The sequence below is a fragment of the Acromyrmex echinatior genome, chromosome 8 (genome assembly GCF_024713525.1).
Source record: "Acromyrmex echinatior isolate Ae372 chromosome 8, ASM2471352v2, whole genome shotgun sequence".
NCBI classification, from domain to species: Eukaryota; Metazoa; Arthropoda; class Insecta; order Hymenoptera; family Formicidae; genus Acromyrmex; species Acromyrmex echinatior.
Window position 1 is genome coordinate 11,599,815 of NC_141859.1, and position 17,613 is coordinate 11,617,427.

Here is a 17,613-nt window from a genome sequence, read left to right on the forward strand (position 1 = left end):
TGAGATTGACAGGTTGTTTTGCCAAATTTCTTAATCTATCTCTTAATCAATCATTATTTAATACAAATCTGAAATGACATTCCGCAGAAAAAAAAAAGAAATTAGGGCTTGCATTAATATGAGGAATCGAGCAAGCAGTAATCGAGCAACGCGAAGGCAACACGCGTTACTGAAATTTACACGCAAAAACACGATGTGTAAAATCTACACACACACACACACACACACACACACACACACACACACACACACACACACGCACACAGAAATACGATGTACAACATTTATGCAGCAATCTTGTCATGCATATTCGGTAATGCAGGTAATATAGTATATGTTAAAAAATGCAAGGATAATTTTAGAGTGTTGTAATTGCGAAAAAAATAACAGCAACTAGCTTTTTTTTAAATTAAAGGGGAAAGTTTGAACTTTATGCCGCTGCAAATGGCATTCCTCCAAAAAATTTTACAAAGTCCATGTATTCCGTCATACTTTACAATTTTCAATATGACAAATACACATCTTCATATTTTGATAGTTAATAGTGCATCAAACTTATATATATATATATATATACACTCTGGCCATAGCGTCTCAAAGTAGAAATTTCAAGCTGTAATTTAAAAAAAAACATTTTATGATAATTTTTCGTTATTGTTAGTCAAATTTGATGTATTTTTGTCCACAATTTTTCTATACCATAACTTTTTTGAGCAGTACATATCCTATATAGCAAGATTGGGTATTAATTAGTTGAAATATTAAAAGTTAAAAAGTTAATAACTTTTAACTTAATTGAAAATTTTTCTATTTTTTTTAATGCTAATATTTTTTTTCTATAAAGTCTTGAATATTAGAGAATTAATTTAGAAGAAGTTCAATGATTTTATGATGAGAGACTCTGTAATAAGAGTCACACCATACGGCAGCCAGTTTTTATTGACTCGCTAGATTTTATCAATTCCTGTTTATATTTGAATCATACTAATTTTAGGTATCATAAACGTTATATTAGGGGTACAAATAAGTTCGTGCGGTTTTTTCTCGAAATTTGGGGCTTTATTGTGAAAAATCGGTTACAATGTAATCAGAGTCACTTCCAATGATAATGCAAGCTCTTCTTGCGTTTGACATGGATCTTCATCGAGTAATGCCTCTAATTCTGCGTCTTCAAACTTTCTTGGACATCCGGCACGCTCTTGGTCTTCCAAGTCAAAGTCACCACTCTTAAACCGTGCAAACCACTTCTGACACGTTCGCTCAGATAGAGCATGGTCACCATAAACTTCCACTAAAATACGATGACTTTCGGCAGCACTTTTCTTCATATTGAAGTAATGCAGTAAAACTCTCTGCAAAAACACTTTATTTGGTACAAAGTTCGACATATTTGACGAAGTAAAAATATTGTTGTTTACAATTCGAACAAATGACACATACTGAACTTAATACCTACTAATGACAGCTATCCAACGCATACTTAGAAATACGGAACGGTGGAATGAAACAGTAGTTACGCCATCTCTTTCAAAACCGCACGAACTTATTTGTACCTCTAATATTTCAACAACATAAATATGAAATGAGTCTTAGATGGAGAATTGTTGTAGAACAGAGTTGCATATCCACTAATTTTCCAAATTTTTATGTATATTTTTGTAACAAATATCTAATCGAGGTAGTCGTAAACATGCATGAACAGTCATTTCAAAAGTTAAAGAAAGAGAAATAAAACAAACATATACCCTTCTCTCTCGCAAAATCTTGACAAAAACACCTTATAGTGTGACTCTTATTATATATAAATAACTTACATGTAGATATAAAATTAAATTTGCCTAATAATCTATATTTGTAAGGGTTATTTAAAGTAATTTCATTTTAAGAAAAATTAGAATATTCTGATCTCAAAAATAATTTTTTTCAAAATTAACTTTTTTTTAATTAACTTAAGTTAATTTAATCTTAACTTTTATTAAGTTAATTCTTTATTCCTTCAACTTTCAACTTAATTTTATTAATTTTATAAATCATTAACTTTAACTTAATTTAGTTTAAAAAAAACATTAACTTATCCAATCCCGTATATAAATAGTCTTTTAACATAATATTATATATAATTTGTATATCTCGGAATTTTTTCATTTTGGCTGAAAAACAGTTCTAACTTAATATCCTTTTTTTGTCAAAACGTTATTTGTGTATAATACATTATGTCTAATAAATTGCACGAAAATAAAGTGAGAGTAAATAAGTTTTTGCTAAAGCAATCTTAATGTGTAGTATTTTACGTTACTTCGTCTCAATATTAAATTTTAACAACAAAAACTAATCAAATTAGTTCAAATATCATAAAATTGTTTTAATGTTGTAACATTTTATTAAATTTTACAACTAATAAAAATGATGTATAATAACTAAACTAAATTTGTACAGATTTCTCTCCTTATAATTGGTCGATTCGTATGTGGTATGAGTGGTGGAGCATTTTGCATTCTGACGCCGATTTACATCGCAGAAATTGCAGATCAGAATTCACGAGAACGACTTCTTATATACTTTCATCTTTTAATTAACTGCGGAATTATGTATGCCTTCGTAATCGCCCACGTATTAAATGAATACAATACTATATGGAGGTACTTATAACAATGACTATACGTTATATTTCTAACAAAATTTATAAACTTAATTACAATAATTATATATCCAATATTAATTATATATTATTATTTTAATGTTTCTTTCATTTTTATCTTTAGCATTGTTCAATTTTTAATTACAATTAAATATAGGTCTGTTTCTTTATTCCTGCACTAGACTGCACTAGAATTCTCTTTATCATTTTCGTCAAACATTAAACATATATTCTCTATCCCACTTAAGTTTCAAAAGTGTACACTAATTCAACCCTAAAAAACAAACCCTATATTTTATACCAATTTAACAGAGAGACATTAATAGAGGAGAAGGTGATATCATGGCACCGGCGAATTTTGTACAATAATTTGATTAATATAATCAATATTTAAATTTAAAACTTAACGATTACATTGGTCAAAATATTGTTCGATTGATTTTAAATTCAAAATTACGAAGTATTTATTCCTTTGTGCACTATGTATAAAAAAGTGGCAACATTGCATAATGGCTTGGAGAAAAACAGAGGTGGTAATATGGCCTTCCATAAAAATAGAATAAAAATTTTTTGTTAAAAAAAAAATAATATTTGGTGACAAAATAAATAAAAAAATAAATTAATGTAGAATGTGTACAGAGTGTTTCTTTTTAATCTAGTCAGGCGAATATTTCAAATGCTGTTGAGTTTATAGAAAAATGTATCAGATAAAAGTTGTAGAGTGCGGAGGGGGACACAAGATGGTGGTCTTGAGTTTTTGATGAAGGTCAAACTGAAGGTCATTTCAAGGTCAACTTTGATTGTTTTAATGGAATATAGTATTTTTCATTGCATATTCTGAAAGAGCATAAAATTCTGCGTTAAAGTTGTCTGACACGTTTTTCATGAAAATCCATTTTATTGTGGAAATTTAAGCAAAAAAATTCCTAAAAAGAATCATGCATCAAGTTGTACATGTTCATGATTTTTCGTTCTTAGAATTACCCAGAATCAACGGCGTGACGAAAATCTGATCCCATTGGGATGCTTGATTTACATGAGTCCCCTTGCCTCTCACGTTCGGGGTGTTTGATTTACGTGAGTCCCCTTGCTTCTCACGTTCGGGGTGCTTGATTAAAGTGAGTCCCCTTGCCTCTCACTACGTATCAGACTACTGTAACATTACAGGAGATGTTCAAAAACATCTCCTCCAACGGCTAGGCACATGTGCAATCGACGTTGAAGTGAAAGCGTCGTTCTTCGTAACATTTCTTCAGGAATTAATGCCATTGCATTCACGTATGCGATTCTGCATGTTATCGGGAGTTGTTGGCTCTGTAGCAAAAGCCATTTCTTTCACGTAACCCCATAAAAAATAATCGCACGATGTAAGATCTGGTGAATTCGGTGGCCAGCGAATGAAACCATTTCTGCCTACTCAATGTTAAGGAAACCTTTCATTTAAATAATCTCGGACATACGCGGGCATCATCGTTCATTTATGTTCGTACGTCCATTATTGCATTCTTACATCGTATTGAGCTCATCCTTGGGCAACATTTCAGTCATTACAAAAGAAAGAAGTATCGGTCAATTACTTACATGATTTAACAGAATTATTCATACTATATGCTTCATAAAATGTCACCGTATGAGATACATTTTAAGTTTTAACGAGCATTGCAACAATGGGTGATTATTCACGGAAAGTAGACATAATAATTGAATACGGCAGAAGTAATGAAAATGCTAGAGAATGTGCTCGTCTTTATGCACTTCGATTTTCAAATCGTCGACATCCTTCTCGTCAAACAATTTCAAATCTCATCGCTAGAGCACGTGATGGTCGATTGAGACATCAACGAAAGAAAAAAGATCGCACAGAGGACACCGTGTTGAATATCGCTATTTTGGGGATGGTTGTATTCAACATTAAGTCAGCTCAAAATCAGCCTCGAATTGAACACCTCTTTTCCTACAGTAAACCGAGTTTTAAGGGTGAATCACTTCCACCCGTATCACATTGAAAGACATCAGACTTTGACTGATGATCAGAAAGGGATACGGGTTCAATTTTATTAGTGGGCTTTGCAAAAACTGGAAGAAGATAACACTTTTTTCGACAGGATGCTTTTTAGCAATGAGGCCTCATTCCACAATAACGGAGCTTTAAATCTCCCATTACTATGCAGACGTTAATCCCTTTTGGTTACGTCGCGCAGACAATCAGCACCAATGGAGAGTCAATACTTGGTGCGGAATATTAGATGGGCAAGTTGTTGGACCACTTTTTAAATACAATTTAAATGGAGCGATGTACCTGCAGTTTTTGCAAAATGATTTTGGGTTGATGGAAGACATCAATTTGCAAACACGCAGGGACATGTGGTTCCAACACGATGGCGCCCCGGCACACTCTGCAGGTGTTGTTCGAGATTATTTAAATGAAAGGTTTTCTCAACGTTGGATAGGCAGAAATGGTTTCAATCGCTGGTCACCGAATTCACCAGATCTTACATCGTGCGATTATTTTTTATGGGGTTATGTGAAAGGGATTGCTTTTGCTACAGAGCCAACAACTCCCGATAACATGCAGAATCGCATGAGTAATGCAATGGCATTAATTCCTGAAGAAATGTTACGAAGAACGCTTTCACTTCAATGTCGATTACACATGTAGCCGTTGGAGGAGACGTTTTTTGAACATCACCTGTAATGTTATTATACAAAAATTTGATACGTAGTGAGAGGCTAGGGGACTCATGTAAATCAAGCACCCCAATGGGATCAGATTTTCGTCACGCCGTTGATTCTGGGTAATTCTAAGAACGAAAAATGTTCCTGAACATGTACAACTTGATGCATGATTCATTTTACGAATTTTTTTGCTTAAATTTCCACAATAAAATGGATTTTCATGAAAAACGTGTCAGACAACTTTAACGCAGAATTTTATGCTCTTTTAGAATATGCAATGAAAAAACTACATTCCATTAAAAAAAATCAAAATTGACCTTGAAATGACCTTCAGTTTGACTTTCATTAAAACTCAAGGCCACCATCTTATGTCCCCCTTCGCACTCTACAACTTTTGTCTGACACATTTTTCTATAAACTCAACAGCATTTGAAATATTCGCTTGGCTAGATTAAAAAGAAAAAACCTATATATTGTATATATATATATATATATATATATATATATATATATATAATTTTTTCTACATATAGGCTACTTAATATTGAAAATCTGTCGTAGGAGAGACTCGAGTCAATATAGACTATAGGAGTAAGTATAATAATCGAGGTTATGCTTAAAAACAAAACAAGCGAGATAAACGTGTTTGATTGAGCACGCAGCAGCGACTGCCGCTCAGTCTGCTGTAATCTCGAATATATCTGTCATAGAAATATGTATAGCATTTTAAAATTGGCTGCAGCAGCTAATCTTTCATTTCAGTGTATAATTTTAAAAAATCGTACATGTAAATAAATATTTTCATTCTTAAAGTTTTTGCTTTACAGTCATATGCAATTGTCTGAAATATTTGATTTCCATTTAGATAGTGAATGTAGTTTTTACTAAATAAAGTTCAAAAGATTTTTTTCGTTTATTTGTCTTTATTATCGTATACTATTAATGTTTTTAAAGAATAAACAGATGAGGATGGTAAGCTAACCACAGCATAGGGTTGTATGACTCATTTAGTGACGACTTTTATAATACCTCAATATTCCTTTAAAAAGATTTATCTCAGTGGTAAATGTTATAAATTTAGTTCCATCACGTCTAATCTCGATAAAATAAGACGCATTCGATGTGTTTTTGCACAAAACGAACGAATTTAGCAAAAAGAAGCATTATTCTGCCCTGTGAAGCGAATGTTTGTGTAAAATATATTTAAAATATATTTTTATAAAAGTTTTATTAATATGTAGCCAAAAATGTAGTTTAAATACATTAATCTTCATTTTAATAATCTTAGTCAAATTATCCCATACTATTAGTCACTTTACTCCGGTCCCGGAGCTAGTTGATTCAGATAAAATGCATTAGAAAAATGCATTTGTTTCATATTATTTTCGTAGTTATTAGTTTTTTTCATAGTTATTAATTTCTCCTTATTATTTAAATATTATTAAATAGTCAAATGTATGTAATAACTGATGTAGAATTCATTTTTTCGATAAGTCTCTTAAGACTCCTGACTAATCGCGGCCATATTGGAATTGTGACGTCAAAAGCGAGAAATACACGTTAATTTATGTTTAATGCCATTTTTAAATAAAGATAATTTGGATGAAACGAAATGACAGGACAACACGTTTTAAAATACTTGTAAAAATCGACGAAAACTGTATTTTTCTCCCTTGACAGTCAGTAAATGGTCGTAAAAGGCACGCAAAGCCTATATTCGGGCAGAAACACACGGTCTGACAGTTGTTGAAACGAGTAAAATATATATAAAATTTTTTACATATAAAATTCCAAGATAACTTTAGTTTTTGTCGATAATTATGACTTTGATAAATACGAGACACGTCATATTTTCACAATTAAACAAATAATAACGAAATGATATGCAATATAAATTTCGTCACTTTTCCACACCTATAAGTTCAACTATTTATCGTCACTTTTCCACATCTATAAGTTCAACTATTTATCGTGGCGAGTAATACACATATAAGCATGAGTCCATGTACATGTGCTCGCTTTTGGCGCGTCGAAACATGGACTCGTGCTTGTGTGTGTGGGGCTACAGTTTCATCAGACCGTCATCTGATTCTGTGTTGCTGGCTGAGTAGTCAGAAGCCTTAATTTCGTCTGTAAAAATTCGAAACTGAAAAATGAGTCTACTAGTTCCAGTCTCCTCTACAATATAAATATATACATTAACTATACATTAACTATACATTAACAGTAAAGCTACAATCGACTTATGGAATAATTATTTTGATGTGGAAATCTCGAAAAAAGCTATTAATAATCAACACGCTTAGTAGGCCACTTGAACAAAATGTCATGTTATTATTTAACTTTGTAACTCGAAATTTATACAGCCAAATAAAATGTTAACAAACATAAATATATAACTATTATATTACTTCCATATAACAGAATATAACAGATAACGCGTGCATGACATTCTACGTCTACTTAGTTGTAATTTCCCATTCACAAACCATTGCAGCTATATAATATATAATAAATATAACATGTAACTTGAGATATTATATAATAGTCATATAATAATAATATAATTTGCTACGTTATTATTATAAAACTAGAATGTGATTATTGCTAGCGTAATTTGCTTATTCTAGCGTAATTTAATGCATTACTCCCAGAAAAGATCTTGGAATTAATTGTAAAGCAAAAACAAACGGAACAGTTTGTTTTCGCTTGAAGTTGACATATTCAGGTGAGGAAATTTATCGATAGCATTAAGGGTTGCACAAATTCTTTCAGACTTTTAAACACAAATTTTCTACTTAAAAAAATTCTTTTTTAAAAACACTAATTTTCTGCTTTTAAATTATTTTTCTAATAATTTTTGTTTTTATAATAGAGAATTTGTTTTTAAAGCAAAGAATTTGTTTTTAAAATAGATAATATCAAAACTAATCAAAACAAATTCTCTGCTGTAAAACTAAAAATTATATAGAAAATAATTGTATATGTTTCCTGATAGCAAAACATTAGCAAATTTGGGACCAGATTAGCAGCAAACTCGATTAGATTTTGATTACGAAATTATAACCATCTGTGTATGGCTGTGTATCCGCTTTTGGCTATGGCTTTGTCGATAAAACCTGCTGACAAGCTGTGTCAGCAAATTGGCAAAAAACGAGCAGAATTTTCTTCTCAATCTACTCTCAATCTGCCGTCAGGTTATGTAGGACTTTGTTCATTTTCTGCTATCAATCTGCTGGCAAAGCATGTCTAACAAGCTTTATCATATTTCTGATAGCAATTTGCTAACCCTGGTGAAAATTTTTCTCATAATTTTTATGCTAATGGAACATTTTTCAAAAATACTCAGAAATATTTGGAAAGTTTACATCTTCTCTCAGACAATCTTCTCATACAAGTGAATTCTGAAATATTCCGAAATTTCTCATCCCATAATTTTTAAATTTAAATTTAAATTTAACTTTAATTAAAAAGTATTTTTAAGTTTTTTTTAGATTTTGTAACATTTTATCAGAAATTATACTTACAAAAAATATTAAAAATCTTACGGTATTTCATAATTAACATACGTAGGCAAATCAATAAGTACCTGTGTTTCAAGACAGGCGACGTTACTGATGCAAGTTGGCATTACTATCGTATACTACCATCTTTCAAACGACACCATACAAAATTTCAGAGTGATTCATTCAATATTTTGCATGATAACTTGGGAATGAAAAAGCTGTCGGCCTGATGGGTGCCGCGATTGCTCACACCTCCACAATCGCCATAGCCAAATTGATCGAATTGCGCTACGAATTGCTGCCGCATGTACTCTCCGGATTTAGCCCTCTGTGACTTCTTCTTGTTTCCAAACTTGGAAAAAATGGCTCGGTGGAAAGAAATTCATCGCCGAAACAGAGGCCTATTTTGCAGAGTTCAACAAATCGTATTTTTCTGAGAGGTTAAAAAAATGGCAGAAGCGTTGGAAAAAGTGTATTCTCCTAAAAGGGGATTACGTTGAAAAATAAAAAAAAATTTTGTGAAAAGCTTGCGTTTTCATTATTAACACGGGTTATTTATTGATTTGCCCATTATATGAAAAATTCTGAGAAAAGATGTAAATTTTCTGAGAAATTTTTCAATTCGTATAAAAAATGTGAGAAAGTTATAAAATTATTGAGAAATTCTGAAAAATTATATAGAAATTGTAAAAAATTATATGAAAAATTCTCACCAGGAAATGTCAGATAATGCAAGCTTTGGGTACAATTTATTGCCTTTCTGCAATCAAAAATTGCAAGCCCTGCTCAAAATCTGTTTCTATAGACTTTGCTATACCAGGATTTTCCAAACAGAGAATTTATATTTTTAAAACAGAAAAATTGTGTTTTTAAAGCAGAGAATTTATTTTTAAAACAAAGAACTTGTGTAATATTGAAGCAGATATTATTATAGCTTCACTTACATATTCTTATATCTATCTCTATGCCATCTCTATCGACGTGACAGAGATTTCCTAACGTGAATAGTCTTCACTATAACGATTAATATTTCCATTACGGAGCAGAGCGACTTACTTTATTTACGAAATTCATTCATTTCATGCAAAAACGTATCGAATAAACTTAATTAACATCGGAGGTGTACTGAAGGATAATCTCAACAATTACTACTTTTACATTTAACTTCACTATTGGAACAGCTTTTAGTATGCACTGATATAATTTGTAATGCAAGCGATTGAATTCATTAATAATATTCTTCTGTAGCCCAAATAATACTCATTTGTTCATAAATTCTAATGATTCAAATACAAATTGTCACGTGTGTTTTGCTTTGTCACGCTCGACAGCTCAAAGCTCGACTGACACAGAGCTTTGCGGCATCGCGGATAGAAACCATAATTTAAATTCTATAGCAGTTGCTCATTTCGGGCCGATTTCCGAAGCGATGCTCATTGTTCCTCCACTATCGCTTGCCGCTCGACAGTCGAGCCGCCGACGCGGCTGACGCTATGCCTCAGGAGTGTCTCTTAATACGCTGATAGCGTACCTTCAGGAGAAACTTGTAAAAAATTTTACTTTTAATATAATTTTTATAATGACAATAGTGTATGATAATTAAAATTTAGATAATAGTTTTCTTTATCATCTTTGAGGTACTATTGCAGATGCGTTTTTTTTTTAAGTGGTTTCCCTAATAGGCCTAATCCATTAAAAAATCGATGAAGATAAACTATACGACTTGAGAGTAAAATATTTTATAGTGTAAAACATTTAATTACATACAAACAAGAGAAGTCGACTAATTTTCTAAATAGTTACAATAATTTGATCTTCTGGATCGTTTGCACGGTGAAGATGATATATCCACAGGAATTGTAGATGAACTAATTTGCATCAACGAAGATAATGATGCAGCGTTCAGACGAGAATATTTATCTGTTTTCATAAACTTCATTTTAGAAAAGAAACATTTGCAAAGATATGTGGCCCCAAACATAGAAAAAATTCGAAGAACAAAATTTCTTAGTCGTAGGTAACGCAATACATCTAAAATTTTGAAAAACTCGATCCCCTTTTCTTGTCGTATTTTTATAGAAATATCACATTGTAAATCGCAAAGTTCTTTCTGAAATTCTAGACTTTGTTTCTGGATTTGAGAGGATTTTCAAAAAGAATTAAATCTTGTCTTAATGTTTTGAAATCATTGAAACGCATATTAAATTGACTTATTAAAGATTCAATTATATTAAATTGTTTTTTGAACACTTTTTGCCGTGTTCTTCAGAAAAAATCTGGCAGGAGGGGAAAAAAATGAAGGTTATTATTTTCTAAATGATTTTTAAATAATGTCAGCTTTCTGCAGAAGGAATCGATATAACTAATAAGTTCCAAAATGGTTTGGTTAGTTTTTTGTAGCTTTAAGTTTAAAATATTTAAATGATTCGTCATGTCAGTTATTAGAGCAAGCTCAAAGTGAATCTAAAATTTAAATTTATTACTCAGCAGCATTTATTATATCAGCAGGAAGCTAATCTTGTAAAAAGAAAGATCTCTTTTCTTATTGCAAAGAATTTTTCTAAACATTTCTCTGCGCTGAGTCATCGAATTTCACGATACAGAATTTACAAGCACATCCGTGTAAATAGCATTATGCTCCCCAAGAAAGTTTTGAAATTCTTGATGAGAAAGGAATTTTTGACTGCCTTTAATTAACGTTAATTTTTGTGACGATTTGCATTGCAGTGCATAATTTTACAACTTTTCTGCATAACGCTTCTTGATGTATGATGCAATGAATAACAGAAAATTTTAAATCTCACTGCTTTATTAGATCGAAGAATCCATTTTTCGAACTTATCATTGCTTTTGCACCATCGGTTACGATCGCCGAACTTCGAAAAATCAATATCAAATTTTTGAAGACTTTGATTAACAGCTTCGAAAATATCACTCCCCTTGTTGTATTATGCATGGCACTAAATCTAAATCTTCAATATGTGAGAAATCGTTTTGCACAATTCAAGCAAAAATACTCAATTGACTCATGCTAATAATCGGTGCTTTCATCGAGACATAATGAGAAGAAAGAGTAAGATGCTAATAAAGATTTTAATTTTTTTTCTAAAAAAGAAGCATCAATTCTTGATTTTACAGTTTTGTCACTTAATGCTGCTAGTTTCTTCAAGAGTCACAGAATTTCCGAACAACTCTTCTACTGCGATGAGATATTCTTTTACAAATTTTCCATCACTGAACGGCTTTAAATTTTTTGCAGTTAAATTCGAAATTGTGTATGACGCTGTAAGAGCTTTTTCTGATGGTATAGCATTATCTCACGCGACAAAAGGACTCGAACTACAACCTTGTTGATGATCTAATTTTAATCCCTCAATCAAATCGAATTTCTCCTTGTCCACATATTTTAAATATTCACTTGAATGTTTAATACTACAATGTCTATAAAAATTAATATATTTTTTTACGACAGATGACCGGTTGATGACCATACAAAAGATAGATGGTTTTATTATGAATAGATGCAAAAAAAAAATTTTCCACGTCTTATCAAAAGATTGCACGTTTATCCATTTTCTAAACGCATTTAGTAGTAATATACCAGAAAAAAAGAAATAATATTCACAAGTTTTATACTTGTACTTTTTTTTATAGTAGTGGATATTTCGCTTGTAGTATTGTGAAATGCAGCATTATATAACTCTATCATAGATAAAATTATCACACGTAGCACTATCATATATAGAACTATCATACGTAGCACAATCACATGTAATACTAACACTATTATCATGCTAATAGTACCTTCTATTTTTATAAATTTACAGTACGAATTCCCAAAACTCTGTATTTTAATAATCTCGAATAAGATCTTTAACGTACACGTCATACACGTATCGCTAGCAAGCGATCTTTGATGAACAGCGAAGAAGAATAAACAATTATATATCAGCGCGCAGCAGGTGCGTGTTTGTGAGTTTGTGACGTTGTCACCTTGGATGGAAGACTCGCTCGCCAAGGCGGTGTGTAATAACGACTCTTTTTGTTGTAACAATTCAGAGTTTATTGTTGAGTTGAATTAAGATTGGTTCGAAGTAGGCGGTAAGCGATGCTCGTAATCTGATAATTAATGCGTTCGGTTAGATGTGTGCACGGTAATTCACACTTGATACGAGTAGTTTCTCACAGCCGTTCGAAAGAAAATGTATTACGACCAGCAATGAGACCGGCAAATCTCGCCGAAGATTCAAGTAATCCTTGTGCACTGAATGCCCTTGCGGTACGCGTATACCGAGAACGATAGGTGACAAAAATGCAGCGATAATACGCGATGGAACTTCGATGTGGCTCGAACTTCAGATTCGAGATAAGAAGCGTTACGAATGAATAGCGATACATGATCCATATTGATCAGAATTGGAAAGCGAACTGAATTGTCATACGCGAAACATGTGCGCGATCAATCTTTTGAGTGTCGCGTGCCATTTGAGATAGAGCGTGATTAGAGCAGGAGCGAGATATCCGCATGTTTTGAATGGACGGCTTGGCTTTATGAGCTGTTTGCTTACCATCGCCGAGAATATATTCAAGGTAACGATTATTAAAAAACTGTAATAAACTTATTGCGAAAAATATTGCCTCGGCCGGAAGTCGAACCCGAATGTCTTGCATTTCGTGCGAGCGCCCCAAGTCTTTTTCGCAATAAGTTTATTACTGTTTTTTAAGATTAATTTGGGAAATTTGGGGAGATTATTAATATTTCAGATTGATTGCGTTGAAAGTCCGACAATCATATCGGCACGCAATTATCATTTATGAAATTAATTCATTTATATGAATATATATAATAATTCAACATCTTAACATTCAAACCGTAATGGCGCTTCGTATTTAAAGTAATGTTATTTAACATAAACGGTCTTGTTTCCAATCTTATTGTTCTCATGATTTTATTATTATATATAATTTTATATCATTTATAATAAATTGTTTCTCAACGATTTTTTGGTAGAGAAACGTATAAAGGTCTTATGCGACATTATATAGTTTTGGGGATTCACATTGTGCGTAAAAAAAAAAATAGCGTGCTAATAGTGTTTGTAATAGATGATAATATTACATATGGTAGAGTTACGCGTGTGATAGTTACACATGAACGTTTCATAATACTACGTATAAAAATATAAGCAAAATATAATAGTGTAATTGTGAATATTATTTCCTTCTTTTTAGTATAATGTCTGTGTTTAATTAAATGTTTAATTAGAATATTTTACTCTCGAGCCATATGTCTTATTATCTTCTTCGATATTTTTTTAGTGGAATAGACATATGGGGGAAACCATTAAAAAAAAAATGCATCTGCAATATTATCTCAAAGGTGGAAAAATATCTTAATTCTAATTATCGTACATTATTGTCATTTATATTTTTGCAAAAAATATATATCTAAATAATAGAAAATTTTATTTATAAAAATTATGTTAAAAATTTTTTCACTAAGTGACACTCCTGAGACATAGCGTCAGCCGCATGATCAGCGGTTCGACCGTCGAGCGGCAAGCGATAGTGAGGGAACAATGGATGTTCGGGAATTGGTCCAAAATGAGCAACTAATTCCGACCACTGTTATATAGTACTAATATCAATTGAAGCAATTGTTATGTAACATGCAATGAATGCCGTTATTTTGCTGTTCGTTTATTATAACATATAAATAAGGGAACAAATAATTTCATAACCCGGTTGTATTATATATATATATATAGTATAGTTATATATATATATATATATATAATATATATATAGTATAGTTATATAATTATAACATAAATAGGGTGTAATATCTATTACATTATTTGTTACTTCGACGTAATATTGTATTTATATTTGGTATTTGCTGTAAAATAACAAACAAATGGGGTAGAATCGGGTATTATGAGCACTTTAAGAAAACATTTTGATAATATCTAGCATACTGAAGAATAAAAAAATCTTATGCATATCATTTGATAGATTTTTTGATGTTTTATGTATCTTAGTATTAACATTGATTATTTTAATGCAAATGTTAAAATAGTGCTCTTATTACTCGCCCAATGCTCATGTCACTCTTTGGACAGATTAATATGAGCATAAGGGTAATATAAGCACAGGAAACTTTTTGTAAAAAATTATGCAGAAATGAAAGATTGAAATGTATACATATATATATATATATATATATACATATATATATACATATATATATATATATATATATATATATATATATATGAAACATTTTATTAGAACAAATGCCAATCAAATGTTTGTTTAATAAAATCAAAAAAATAATATTACATTTACAAATATTTATTAAATATTTCCAAATGGTAACACTTTGGTAATACTTATTAAATATTTATAAAAGTAACATTATGTTTGATTTATAATAATCAAACATTTGATTGACATTATCTCACCATTACTATTACCAAACTCTAAGGGGGTCAACCATAGCTAAAAAAATGTACACTTAGTGTTAATTATAGCATTACAACACACTTTATTGCTAGAATTGCTATTGTATTGTTAATATTATTATCCAATGTATTGCTACCTATTATAAGAATATTGCGCGCAATATTCTTAAGTATTGTTAATATATTACTATGTACTATTAGGTTGGTGCATATAAAATGTCGGATTTTCTTTACATATGAACGTTTGTCTCCCTGTTTTCGTTATGCTTTTGTTTTTGGCATAACCTTGTTTATAGTCGTATTGTCCATTGCCAGAGTCACATTTCAACAAAGAAGATTTTCTCAAAAGTGTTCCATTTTGTTATTTGTTTTGAATTTCGTAAGGATATGAATTCAACCGATATTCATGTAATTTTTTTATATGAGTATAAACTTGGTAATAATGCTGCAAAAGCTGCACGCAATATAAACCAGGCATTTGGCGAGAATACTGTTAACGATCGAAAAGTGCAGCATTGGTTTGAAAAATTTCGGTCTGGTGATTTTTCCCTACAAAATGAATCGCGTGGAAGACCCAAAATGTCTGTGAAAAATGATGTTCTGAAAGCATTGGTGGAAACGAATCCAACTGTATCTACAAAGGAACTTGCTATCAGAATGAAAGTTGACCATACAACGATATTGCGACACCTTTCTGAAATTGGCAAGGTGAAAAAAATGGATAAATGGGTACCGCACGAACTAACCGAGCGAAATAAGCTGGATCGATTGAACGTATGCTCATCATTACTAACCCGATTTCATCGAGAGCCATTTTTCGATCGGATTATTACTTGTGATAAAAAATGAGTTCTTTACGACAATAGGAAAAGGTGTGCTCGGTGCCTTGATAGGAATGAGGCTTGTGCTCATACTCCAAGGCCATCACTTCATCTACGGAAAATTTTAATAACAGTTTGGTGGAATGTGACTGAAGTAATTCATTACTCATTCCTTCGAACTGGGAAGACAATTACAGCCGAAAAGTACTGCCAGTACATTGAAATACATGAAAAATTGAAAATTATACGCCTATTACTTGTTAATCGGCATGGCCCAATACTTCTCTATGACAACGCTCGGCCGCATACGTCGTACAAAACAATTGTGAAATTAAATGAATTAAAATATGAAATTTTGCAACATCCAGCTTATTCACCGGATCTTTCGCCAACCGACTTTCATTTTTTTAAACATTTAGAACAGTTTTTACGGGCTAAATAGTATGAAAATGAAGACAGAAAATGAAGACTGAAAAATTCCATATCAGAGTTTATTGATTCTAAAGATCAGAATTTCTTTAAGACAGGTATCTATGAATTAAAATCTCGTTGAGAAATTGAAACAAATGGAGCATATTTTGATTAAATAAACAGCTTTTGAAAAAAGATATATAGTTTTATATATTCACTTATAAATCCGATATTTCATACGCATCAACCTAATACTATATATTACTAGCATATTGCTAGTGTATTGCTAATACTGCTAGCATTGCCTATTTTATTACTATACTGTCGCAATATATTTCGAAAGAAATGTACACTGATTGCCATAGTGATTGCCGACCCCAGACTCTTTTTTTCTGTGTATAATAAGGAATAATGAAGGTGCTCATATAATACTCGACCATGCAAACCTATCTGAAAAACTCCCGTGTCTAATAAATCAATAATGATCTCGGGATTTTTGAAGAATAAATATTTAGAATGGCTCAATATTGTTTACTTTATAAATATTAACATGCAGAACAAAATATCTTATCTCAATGTAGATTGGGAACCTAAAGTTAGAGGAAAAAACGTAAGAAATAAGAAAATAACATACATACCTATTTAATATGATAAATATCCAAAGTACTTAAATTTACTTATTTAAGTGCTCAAATTTTGTAGCATATTGGAATATCGCTAAGACAGATACATCTTTCTACAACAGTTGACACTACTGATATCAACCATTACAGAAATATAAAAGATGCTCATATTATCTACAGTACTCATAATATCCGATCCTATTCTATATAATATATTCATGTAAAAATAACTCAAATTAATATAACGAAGAATACCTTAAAAACATTTTAAAATACTTGAAAGTAAATATACGTTATAATAAATGCAAACTATTGCGTATTGCATATTAGTATCATAATGTAACATCAAATTACTAAATAAAAAATTCTATAGATAATCATTAGAATTTGCCCTTTCATATCAGAGATATTAAAAGATGTCATTATAATTTACTCTGACCATAATATTACCTTCTTTCTATTAATGGGATGTAT

At 31.2% G+C, this 17,613-nt stretch overlaps 1 protein-coding gene and 1 pseudogene across 1 annotated transcript in view; one reads left to right on the plus strand and one right to left on the minus strand.

Annotated features, from left to right (window-relative positions):
- LOC105144711 (facilitated trehalose transporter Tret1) overlaps positions 1–17,613 on the plus strand; it is a 32,167-nt gene that overhangs the window by 2,372 nt on the left and 12,182 nt on the right. Inside the window, exon 2 of the mRNA XM_087408752.1 lies at positions 2,437–2,639. Within this exon, the coding sequence (XP_087264878.1) occupies positions 2,437–2,639 (203 nt within the window). The remainder of the gene's footprint in view (positions 1–2,436; positions 2,640–17,613) is intronic.
- Positions 10,472–13,970, minus strand: LOC147908764 (general transcription factor II-I repeat domain-containing protein 2-like; annotated as a pseudogene).